A 12,802-nucleotide genomic window follows, 5' to 3' on the forward strand; every position below is an offset into this window, starting at 1 on the left:
TTGAACACCTTTCATTGGGGAAAATCTGAGTAATGAAAGAAATTAAGCAGGTTGCAAAAAATATATTGCTCAGAAAAATAGAGTTAAAAATCAAAACCAAACAAAAACAGAACCAGAGAACCTGTTACATATTTTCAGAGCAGGGAAACAGACTCACATAGCACTAATAGAACTGATGCATTAGCTCATTTCTGTCGCTTTCTGTAGAAGACTTTATCAATCACAGATTTTTATCCACTGTGACAGCAGCTCTGTAGGGAGAAACAACAATAAAGTGCAAGATATATTGTATGTATTTTCCAAAGTAAATATAAATGCAACTTCTTTGGATTTGAGACCATTTAAGGGAAAATAACACTATTTGGAGATCGGTATTTCCACGTACACAAAATGGATAGTAATTACGTAGAAATCTTCAAAGCCCTTCTTCTCAGTTGTTGCCATGTAAATTTTTTATTTCTATTAATAAGCACCTACAGCTTTGAAGCTGGCTCCTGTCCCTTGGATTTAACAGAGGTAGGCCATTAATAAAAAGAATATGAAAATACAGTAACTTCGAATAAAGTATATTTTTCAAGAAAGTAGCCTAAAGTAAAGCTTTAGTATATAATAGTTTAAAAGACAATAATAAAGTATCTAGACAAACATTACAATAGATAAACTTACTTGCATCACATAAGGCAAAAATCAAACAGGTATCCAGGATATTAAAAACACTTCCTGGAAAACTTACAAAAACTCTTGCAAACTTAAAGATTTTTTTCTTTAGATTTCCCACTTGCCACCCTCCAGCTTTAGAATTTGGTATTTACACAACGAGGAGCTGGCGAGAGAGTCACAAGACAAAATTGAATGACACCTCTTCTTAGATGTATGCATCTGACTTGGGCTGACAGCTTTACAGGGAAGGCATTTGGATGGCTGGAATCAACTGCTTCAATTTGTGGAGTTTATTTATGCTACATATTAATTTACTTCAGCTTAATGTTCGTTTAGATCTTCATTACATTGTTTCTGATGGTCTCTGAGAATCTTCTGCATTTGTGTCCTTTTCTTTTTAAAAGTATCAGGGACTGTAGATTAGAAATTGTTCCTTTAGAAAATCATAGACCACTATAATAAGCTTGGAAATAATTTATCCCTGCTACAGAGGAGTTAAGAGTGTTTTATTTACATTTCAGTTAGGCAGAGAAATAGGAGTACTGCTTGAACACAACAATATCCCCAGAAGGACAAGAAAAATAATGAATAGGGTCACTTTCAGCAGATGTAGGAGGAACAGAAGAAAGCCATCAGGACTTACAAGGAGACATCTTAGGATAGGGTTGGTACCTATCTCCTGTACAGGGACATTCTGCTTTTCCACCAAAATCTTGAGTCAAAAATATTTTGAGTTCTCCTACTCTTTATCAAGGACAACAGGTCAACACTAAAGCAGGATTTTGAGTTTTCTCTATGAAGCAGTTCACACAACAGTTTGGTGCACTTTTGTATACCATTTAAACATTATATAATAAACAAGCTGGAATGGTATATAAGAGGAAAAAGAAGGTCATGAGTTTTCTGCATGCAAGAGCAATCAAAGTTGCCCAGTATCTAGAAACATGGGAATATATGAGGATGTCAGCAATCAACATTTCCCAAGGCATTTATTTTTTTTTAGAGGCTTTTTTTTTTTTCATCTCCATGGCAAAATCTTTCCTGGTGCTCCAAGAATAAACTGTATTCCAGAGCTCCAGTATATATATATCAGCAAGGTCTGCATGTTGACCAAAGACATACCAGTGGTTGAAGGCTCTCAATGCAAAACTCGTCAGTGATAACTAAACAACAATTATAAAATAATTACTGTAAATAGCTGCACTATAATTTGAGAAAAAACTGCTAGAACAAATGAAAAATTCAGGGCACAAATTAAAAAAATGCAACTCCTGAGGAAAAATGATAATAGCTTCAGGTGAACAAAACATGTGCAGATGTTGGGTGCTGGGTATTAAAGTGAATTAATTCATTAGTATTTCAGAAATATTTTCTACTGGAAAACAGTGTCTAGCCACAGAAAACACAACTTATTAGTGACTAAGCATTTTAGACATCATGCATATCAATGCTGCACATGTTCTTCGGTTGTATTAAAAATAATGTTCAACATAAAAGTTGTCTTCAATTGACCTTGCAAACTAAACAACAGCCTTCTGCCTCAAGTAAAAAAGTCACCTTTTGCATACTATTGTTTTCTTGAAGAGTCAGTTTGGAAAAACTTCAGAACTTCTGCAAGTTTAAAGCACATTACTTTACGCTACTGCACACATGAGAAGAAGCGTGGAAACAAGAATTGCAAGGTAAAGGGTTTATACCTGCATGTAGAGTCTACAGACCCTTGAGGAGAACACAGACTGGCAAAATCTCACTACTCAGAAAGCATTCAGTTATATTTGTTTTCAAACATAAAGTTCTGTGTAAGTTGTGTGTGTGTCTAATCTCAGAAAAAGTTGAGACAGAATAGGTAGCAAGTTCAAGCTGCTATTATTACACAAAGGATTAAACAGCTGCAGAAATTTAAAACATAACATTGCTCAACAGCGCTTATTTATGAGGTTGTTGTTCAAAGGTCATTGACTATTAAAATTAAGTTTATTTAACAAACCAATCTGTTTTTACAGGTCTTAATCCTATAAACATTGCTATCTTGTCAACACACTGCCATATTAAGAACACATGATCTTTTATATCAAGATTAACTTTATACTGGTTTTTTCTGTTCAACTGTAATGAGGAGTACTCCTCACTCGATGACTTTGTCAGCTTCAGCAAATTAAATATGATGTTTTTTGGTTAAAACATAGCCTTAATTCCTAAACCTAACATGTGGCTAAAAAAGGTTCCTAAGGAACAAACATGGTGATCCAGAGCTGTTATCTAGAAAAAAACTTAACATATTTTGAGGAGTCAACAAACAAATAATAGGACAATTAACATCTTCCATGCTGTTAAATTTAGCTAAGAATTATGTCATGTTCTTTATCATCAAATATTAGCCATGTTTCTGCAGCTTATGAAAACAAGAAGCCATGAGATTATAAGAAAGGCTCATTTAATATGTTTTATAGAGACTTTGTTACCAAGAACATTAGTAACTAGAAGATCTCCAAATCGTGAGCATTATCAATTTCAATAATATCTTCAGGTTCCATCTTTGCTTCATGATGCCCCTCCTGTAGATCATCCAGGGAAGCCAGAGCCTCATTCGTATCGCTAGCAAAAGTCTCACGAGATGCATCATCATATTCTTGCAGGTTAAGCCCTTTAATGGCTTTTTTCATCTTCTTTCCTAGAACTTGTATTCTCCTCTTCTTAGCAGCTTTTTTGTTTTCATACTCCTTCTGGTTTTCCAGATAGAATATTTCCTTGAATAAAACAAAAAAAATTTGTCATATTAATTTTACTAGTGTTTCATAAAGAAAACATAAAGTAGTAAATTTTTTTATTATAAATACTGTTCAATAATATTTAACTAAGATACACATTATTGATAGCAGAAATAAGAGGACAGATGGCACTTAAATAATTCTGTTATATAATTTCTTATCAATCTCAAAACGTATGTAAATAAGTATTACTAAGTTTTTAAGTTTGCTGATGGTACAAAACTAGGAGGTATGGGTTTGTGCTGCCATACAGAGGGACCTGTAGAGAAAATTCAGCCAAAGGTTCTATGACAACTTGAGGAAATTTTCCTACATCTTAAAATTTGAGTCCAGGTCTCATGCTCTTTACTGTCAAACATCTGTGAATCCCATTAACATCTTCTCTACTGCAAAATACAACTGTTACAACTCCCCTCCATATTTCAAGGGGGAGGAGATAAGCAGCAGAGCTAAATACTGCTGCATGCCTTTCTTTCCCTGATTATTTTTTAAAAAACATAAATTGCATACAGAAAACATTAACACATTTTTTTTCTCCCCAAAACCTGCAAGTCAAGTGCTAAGCATTTGCAAATCTGTGAGAGTTGTATACATGACAACCTCCATGATGACAGGATTACACATACTTTGCAGGTTTGTATGACAAGTGATGTCTCATACCATTACCTGACTTAAAACCAATGCCTCATTAAACGCTTGCCAGTATCAGCAAGAGAAGAATAGGACATGCAATTACAAGCTCATGGAAGAGGGTCAGAAGAATTTTTTTGAAGAACAGTAGAAAAGCAAATTTTTATTTTTTGTAACACGGTAAACTGATCAAACTTGCAACTTTTTGTGACCACTGTAAGCTACTGAAAGGTTGTTTGTTTTTTTTTTTTTTTTTCTAAACATAAAACAGACAATCACAGTTTATGCTGATTTGTTTCTCAATTCCTAGTACCAGATGCTAGGATGATTTACAGAGTGAGCTGTAGCCACTTGCAAGTAAAACAAGCGAGTCTTTCTTTTAACAAAAACTTTAATAAGGTGGCAAATACCATGAAAAAAAATCAGGTTTTTTAACTGAATCAAGTAAGTACCATCTCAGTCTATTTCATAAGGAAAGGCAATAATACTTACAACCTGACAAAACTAATTTGGTGAGCACCACAGATGAGGCCTGTGAGCAATTTAGACTAGGTTCAGATCACTATCTGACTTACTGGGAAATACTGCCTGATGCTACAGCTGGAGATATATAGGACAAAAATATTCTATTAAGAGAACACCATCCAATCCATGCACAACGATGCACAGCTCCAAAGGGAGAAAGACAAGTGCAGATAACATTGCTGTAAGGCATGTACAAATTAAGGAACATCCAACGTTTACCTCTTCAGACTCTACAGTCTCATTATCCTTTGTGACTGATAGTATGTAACAGGTGTTCTCTCTGCCTAGTGTGAATGGAAATTCATCATTTTTTTCACCCTTATATTTTGAATGCAAAAAGCTGGCTTCTTTGGAAGATAGTTAAACTTGCTAGAAAAAAAAAATTACTTTGGACAATCATTTCCACCTGACAGTTTTACCTTGATTTGTTCTTCTCTGATGCTAGGTGTGTTCTTCAGCAGGTTTAAATAGACACCCCCTGGTGTTCTTCTTCTAGTGCCATTCTTAATAGAGAACACGTAAATTAGTAACGGCGAGCTTAATGCATAAGTGATGACATAAAAATAGCATCTAAGACAATTCTTTGTATTGAGACAGAATTTAAAAAAACTTTTAAGTTCTCCTGTGTTAGCTGTTACATAAAAACAGCCTTGGCTATGTTTTATTTGTGGTTGCACTAGTTATAAGAAGGTCAACAACCAGTTTGCAACATTTGGACAGGTCAACTGAGGTTAAAAAAAATTGCTTTAGAACCTAATACCAAACTATTCAACTACATACTAAATTTGATTTTGGTACTCAAGAAACTAAACATGAATAGAAGAATTCTAACTATTCTCACAACTACCTGCAATAATGTATACACTAGGTTAAATATTCAGAACATTCCTAGGACAAAAGCCCAGTAAAATGTCAAAAAATAATTTCATAAAATTATGTAGATTTTGCGTTTTTCTAATTGCGCTCAGCAATTCCACAGTGTATCTGCATATCTGCAGGATTTTGCATTTCTGCCTAAGGGATATTAAACACAACATGGACTTCAAAGTTTCCCCCACCAACATATTAGTTCCATGCTTCAACAGTTTTCAGTGTAACACCAGTGGTGCAATGTGCCATCCTGAAGCACGAATGAACTCAGCTTTGAAACCTCTGTAAATTACAAGCACTAATTACGATACTATTATTCAATTACCAGTCATAGTATACAAAGCTGAACTGTTACTCCTGTGCTCTGATATTGTATTGAATGTGATACTTTTCTGCTAAATAACAAAGTAAAATACAATCCAAAAGTTACAAGAACAGAGAAGGTCAATTTGTAAGTATGCTCGTGAAATAGCAGATGTCCACACTTTTATCATCCTATCAGCACAAAACCCCAACCAAGAGAAACAGTATGATCTGTCTTTCAAATGTACTCTGATCTGCAGCCAAAGGAACCAGTGTCACCAGGAGCTGTGTGCCTTCATTTTCTTGGTAAACATTTGTTAATAAGTATTTTTAATCTTTTGAGACAATAGAGTGCTTTTAAGACAAGCTGCTATCTGGAAAGCTGGGGGAAGTGGCAGTGGTGGTGTTTTTTTCTTTGTTTTGGGGTTTTTTTTTTCCTCCTTTCTTTCCTCCTCTCTACATCCAATGATGGAACTTAAAAGATGTAAATTAGAGACAAATGCCTGAAAGTACTTGCTAGTTCCCTCCCACTATTGCTTCTGAACTTTTGCACTGAGGCTCATTATTTAATAACAAAAACATACAAAAAAATTGATAATCTAACCATTAAGTATAGGATTTTTACCATGATTTGTAACAGAAATCAGTACTCAAGTTTTGCTCTTCTGATACACAAGCCAATAGTTCTCTAATAAAGCTAACAGATTCCCTTTTGAAAGTTACTCTTCAAATGTGACATTAGAAATGCTCACTACTTGTATGTTGATGTCCAATGGCATGCTGATTAACCCAGTACATAGGTCCGTGCTGTCAAATGTCCATCTGACTTACTGAAGCAACGTGTCAGAGGCTTCACCTGGATCCTAACGCTACAAGCGTTTACTCAAGCTTCAGAATCCTTCACTCTTAGATCTGTCAGGGAAAGATCCCAAGGGGAGGTAGAGGAATACATACAATGTTATCACTGCAAATCAGATACTCATCTTAGTACAAAAAGTTAAGGGCCACATTAGTACCTATTAAGCAAGTTTCATGGCAACATAAGGCCATGAAACTCTGGGAAAACCTGTCCAATATGAAAGCTGTGTGATAGTACTATGCAAATATTCTACAAGTAAAAAGTTATGTGTGTGTGTCCCAACCCCACAATATCACATTTTTCTTACCACTATGAACAGTCCACCATTTTGTTCCACTTCAGCTGTTTCCATAAGCAGTTCGATAGCTTTTCTCTTCCCAATTATTTTCACTACCCGGGCAATCAAATCTTTCTTTGGCTCACAAAGCCTGAAAGGAGGAAAAAAAAGGTACATCTTTTGTCAGTATAATTTCTTGAATACAAGCGACCATGGAACTTCCATAATGAATAATTCATTCTGTGGGACATAAAACTGTGCTAAAATTAAAAGAGTCTACACATTTAAGGGTGTTTCAATGGCTTCTTGAATCAAATTTCAAAATACTGAGCTTCTGAGGAATAGTTTTTTCTAAAGCATATATTTTAAAAATCTGTTTCAAAGAAAATGCATTGATTATTTTTCTTCTATTGCTGTGTGAAAGATAAAACAAATAAGAAACTGCAAAGACCTGTATAAATCTCTGAAATTAAATTATAAAAGTCTGCTGTGCATTTAACAGTTAAAATTACAGCACCTTTTACAGTTAAATCAACAATTAATCAGAAATATTAGTAAGTGCAGAAGTTCCCCTGTATCATGTGCCAGTGAGACAAACCTATACACTAAAAAAGAAACCGGTCTCTTAACTTATCTATGATAACCTATAAAAGGCAAATAAGAAAAAAAAAATTGCAATATTACTGAGTTAAATTGTATTATTTTGTTAGCAACAGTGTCCTCATAAAGAAATTTTTATTTGAGTCTACATGAAGGGTGCAGCTTATATAGCACCAATTCACCAAGCCAAAGTACATACTCCCATTGGAAAACACTGGAAGCCCACAAATCAATACCACATATACTAAATTCGCATTTTTTAATGTCAAAGTTTCTCATTAAGCACAGTCCCAAGCACTATAGCTCAGTGGCTTACCACTTGAGGGACCAGACCACCACTGTTATCAAAATTTCTTGAAGACCACTGTCTAGCCTAAACGCTTGAAGTGACATTGCTCTGCTATAAAGTTGCATAGGTTACAGTGACTGCATAATAGAAGGTGCCTGGCCACTGATGTGGAAAACTATTTAGAACAACCACGATAGCTTCAGCTGCTTCAATTGTACGACTGAAGTTATCTGAAATGAAATGTTAAAACTCACACTTTAGTGACAATTGTCCAAATCATGAAAAGGATTACCCAACCTGCTTAACTTTATACTTGTGTTTAATCTCACCGAGTTCAATAAATCATAAGGCAATAGAAGGTAAACGCTTTCTTAAACATTCATAGGATTGACTTCTAAATTGTGAATTATTAGAACAGATGGAAAAGTTTCTCAAAGATGCAGAGAACTTTAAGATAACCAGGATTCCTTAGAGAGATGATTAAATAGACCTTCTGTTCGTAGCAGTGGCAGCTTAAACAGTCAAATCTCCACCCAGTGCTCATTCTGGCCCTGCACAGTCCTCCTGTACATGTGCTTTAACAAGCAGCTGTGCACTGCAACAGTAACTGAATGAGGTAAAGGGCAAAAAATGGTACAAGACAGTCAGAAATATTTGATTTCTGTTCACTGTGTGAGCCAGCACAACAAAAGGTCATGAATCCAGGCACAGATGGCACAGTGCAGATCAAACAACAGTGCTGTGATGTGTATAACCACAATCCTACTGATGCAGTTCAGCACCACTACTACTGTAAACAACTAGAAAAAAGAGGCTAGTGCCCTGTTTTCATGAAGCTCAATACAACAAAGAAAAGTTTATTACAAGAGACATGCTCAAAGTTTTCAAATTAACAAACGAAAAGCTACCGAGAACTGGTAACAACATTAATAATTGTTTAATTGGTGTATTACAGCATCTGGCAATACTAAGTATCATACGTAAGAAATCAACAATGATCAGTAAACCCATGTTTTATTCGAACATCAAGATAACCATCAGTAAATCTTGTAACACTTGTTCCCTATTTCACACAATTTTCTTCCTTTGCACTACTGAAAAAGCACTGTGGCCATTTAAGTAAATCCAAGTAAGAATTACTACAGTCATGGGCCCTTCCTCACATCATCAGTCCAGTGCTGTCAGTGCCAGCTCAAAGGAAACTGTGCAGCAAATTTGTTCAGGAATGTGTCTTCAAACTAACTTTTCAGAAAAAGCAACAGGCTTTTGGACAGATAAGTGTTCTCACTCAGCTCAGTGTATAATAACTAAATAGCCCAATCGTGAAAAGAATTGGATAGCAGTAAGTGTGCATATGGCTGGAACTTGGTAACCCCAACACTGGCTTCCATAAATTAGCACAGAACTGCAGTGCCATTTCACAATACAGAAAGAGGCAAGGCTTGATTTCAGTGCTGCTGCCTAACCTCGGCACAGCCCTTGGTTACAACACCAGCAAAACATTTTCTTCAGACAAGCATGTTCTATGTAAATAAAATGTCTATTTCAGAAGCTGTGTTCTCCAAAACACTACACATTCCAAGCCATCCACAGTTTCAAAGATGTATAATTTAGGCAGATTTTCTTGGTGACCACAGCACATGTTCATTGGTGTCCAACTCCAAAGACACATATTTACTCATGGGGTACTTCCTGAAAAAGACACTACTAAATCTGTATCAGGATGTAACAGGTTTGCCCTTGGCTGGGGGCCAACTCCCACACACCCACTCACCCAATCCCCACCCCCCACAAGGATAGGGGAGAGAATTAAAGGGGTAAAGGGAAAAAAGGACTCATGGGTTGAGATAAGAACAATTTAATAACTAAAGTACAATCATATTGAAAATAATACTATATACAAACATACAAAAGAGTGATACACAGTGATACTGCCCCCCCACCCAACGACCAAGGCTCAGCCTGTTCCCGGCTAACGATCCTAGAGCCCGGAGAGTCCCAAAACTGCACTCATGGAACTGAGGTAACAGTCCAAGCATCCCAGACCGAGACCTGACCAGGGGGAAGAGAAGGCCTTGGGAGACAACCCGGAGCAAAAGAGATCCAGAACCAAAAAGGGACTATCTTCCGGAGGGTCCTCACCTATATACTGGGCATGATGTGTATGTTATGGAATAGATTATTGGCCACTTTGGGTCTCAATCCTGAACCTAAGATCAAATCCTGGGCTAGTAACTGAGGCTGTGCTCCCTCCCAGCTTCTCTGGTCTGCAGACAGCCAGAGAAGGTGAAAGACCTTGGCAGCGTAAACATCACTTTTTATCAGCTTTCTTCTGAGCACAAATCCAAAACACAGCCTCTTGGTAGCTATTATGAGAAAGTCAACTCTGTCTCAGCTTAACCCAGGACACATGACAAACAGTGCTGTTCCTTGCCATTGTTATCAAGTAACAATCCATTTAGGTGGATCTTTAAAAAAAAATGTTACTGGAGGCTCTTACAATATACCAGCCATAATGCTGCATTTTAATCCCAGGATTTTGGAAATATGCACAAGGAACTCATGCTTTTTGTGATCTGGTATGACACCTTACATATTTAGCAGTAAGAAAGCCTCCCCCCTTTCCCCCTTCTCTTCCATCAACAGCTTACCAATACTTATAGAAGTGAAGATATATTGTTATTCAACTCACCGATAAGCAATTTCATCTGCCACTTTTTCCTCTGAATCTTCTTCTGTTATCTCATACCTTCCTTTATATTTCATTTCTTGTCTTTCACCCAGTCTATCTTTTACAGGCCGCTTTCGTTTGAGAACGCCTTGCCCATTTTCTTCTTCTGCTGGCAATGTTTTCTTGTCATCATGCATGTATTCATCCAGTTCTTTATCTAAAGTCTCTGCCTCCTTTTGTTTAGCTTCTTTCATCAGCTTTTTAGCCAATAAATAATTGTAAGTCTCAGACTGTCTGCTTCTGTCAATACTACCATCCATGCCTAGAATCCCAAGTTCAGTAGCCACTGCATCCTGATTCTGCTCCTGAAGCACTACACCCCAAATGTTGTTGACCTTCTTGCCACCTACAGCAGTTTGTTTTTGGTGGCTCTGGCTAAATTGAAAAGGCTCACATTTAGCAGGAGGAAGGTTGAAACATTTCTGTCGTTTTCGTTTCCACAGACAGCTGTCATCATCAGATTCAGAAAAGCTTTCATCACTTGAATCCACACTTTTGGTTGTTCGGTAAGGAACACTTGGTATACATGAAGAAATGCTACTCTGGAATGGTCTGCCTGAATCATTGCCATCGTGTGATTTCTGAAGTGAAAAAGTAAATGTCCATTAATTTAATTAATTCTTGTAAATTAAAAGAGCTATCAAGTCATGTCAAAGATTTCATTAGCTAGTAAACTTAATTTTGACTCATATGACTGTTTGGGCAGTCCTCTATGAGCAATCCAACAGCTGACAGGAGCATCCTATGAATCTTCTGTATTTTGAATGCTTGTATATGAAAGACAGCACGGCTGCTACAGAAAACACACATCAGGAGTTACTAATCTACTTAACATACTCTTTGTTGAATGAAATTACAATTATTATGTGATAGGAAAAGCTATTAAAACTCCCAAATCGGAGAAAGACACAACATGAACACAGTTCTAAGAAAGGTTAGGAAAAAAAAAACATCATGGCAACTTAGCAGAAGTTCTTTCAACAGCACAGAAATTAATATTCTCTTTGGAGTCTGAAAGAGATCAAGAGTAGTGTTCTGCAACCATAATAGTGTTCCCAGAGACTCAAGTGAAAAGAATACAAATTAAGAAAAAATGACCAAAAAACTCAAAACCAAACCGACAAAACTTTGATGCTGCTCAGACTTTGAGAGGCTAACACTGTATTGTGATTATGGTTCAATCAGGACAGCGCATGACTATGTAGGGACAGCAGTACCTTAGAGAAGAACCAGGGTTTCCTTCCTTTAAAACAACAAGACATCACATACTTACTATGGCTTTTTAATAATTAGTACAAAAACCCTGAAGATTTCAACTTACTTCACAAAAAAGTCTCATTGCTATAAGAATATTCAAGAAATGCTGTTTCCCCATACACTTGACAAATTAACTTAAATATGAAAGCAAAACCTGCTCAAATATGCATAACTTGTGAAAGCACCATAGGTAACATAACCCAGAATTTTTTATTCCCAACTGCTGGAAACTGTCGGCCACACCGTCTATGATAACCTGCAGTACACATTTTTCTTACTCATAAGTCCAGCTTTTCCCTAACTGATTTCATATAACAAAGTTACATGCTATCCCATGATCTTTAAAAATAAGATCTCTTCCTTCAGTTTCAGACGAACCTTACTGCTTTTACCAACATTATGGCACCATTTTTTCTTCCTCCTGTTAGCAAACAGAGAATAGAAATCTTCAACTTATTTTACTGTGTGATGAAATACAAAGCTCTAACTTAAAATGTGTTCCATAAAGCAAAACTCTACCAACTCTTAAAATTGGAAAAAAAAACAACACCCACGTCTCTGATAATTTATTTTGTGCTACACATACCAGAAGTATATCGCCAAAAAAATCAAAGTAACTAATTCCTTATACCTACAGTGACATATAAACCGATCCATTGTGTTTTGGAATTTTTTCCTGCCCACGTACCACCAGAAATTCCTCGTAATCTACATAACATGCCCTAAGGTGGAAACAATATGAAACACTCGGAAATAATAACGTCTTCAGCAATTCACGGATGCAGAAGAGTTGTAAAGTCCAGCGAAAGCGGTGATCGCCGCTCATTGCTTTCACGCGCTTTTACAACGGCTCATTTCTATTGTTCTTGAAGCGACCAACGGCAACGGTGAGCGCTCTCCCTTGCTCACTAAACCCACAGCCTAACAACAACCAAAGCTTCCCCGCCCCGCGACACCAGGCGGTTGTCCCACACGACCGGGCACCCCAGGAACAAGCCCATTCCTGGGCCCAGGACAGCAACCAGCCCTGGGG

The 12,802-nt window shown here is 36.7% G+C and overlaps 1 protein-coding gene across 1 annotated transcript; it reads right to left on the reverse strand.

Moving 5' to 3' along the window:
- Positions 1–3,025: 3,025 nt before the first annotated feature.
- PHAX (phosphorylated adaptor for RNA export) lies at positions 3,026–12,595 on the reverse strand. Its single transcript, XM_010072777.1, has 5 exons — positions 12,458–12,595; positions 10,474–11,093; positions 6,923–7,043; positions 5,003–5,086; positions 3,026–3,407 (listed from the first exon to the last, which is right to left on the reverse strand). Exons 1-5 carry the CDS (start codon positions 12,593–12,595, stop codon positions 3,138–3,140), a joined length of 1,233 nt encoding a protein of 410 aa, XP_010071079.1. The 3' UTR covers positions 3,026–3,137.
- Positions 12,596–12,802: the final 207 nt, after the last annotated feature.

This window comes from Pterocles gutturalis, unplaced genomic scaffold, assembly GCF_000699245.1.
Source record: "Pterocles gutturalis isolate BGI_N339 unplaced genomic scaffold, ASM69924v1 scaffold32177, whole genome shotgun sequence".
NCBI lineage: Eukaryota > Metazoa > Chordata > Aves > Pterocliformes > Pteroclidae > Pterocles > Pterocles gutturalis.

Coding starts and splice junctions, on each gene's coding strand:
- PHAX (XM_010072777.1), bottom strand. CDS start 12,595: ATGAGCGGCGATCACCGCTTTCGCTGGACTTTACAACTCTTCTGCATC. Junction 5,087..6,922: donor ATGGTGGACTGTTCATAGTG/GTAAGAAAAATG, acceptor TTCTCTATTAAG/AATGGCACTAGAAGAAGAAC. Junction 3,408..5,002: donor TCAGAGAAGAACAAATCAAG/GTAAAACTGTCA, acceptor GTTTTATTCAAG/GAAATATTCTATCTGGAAAA.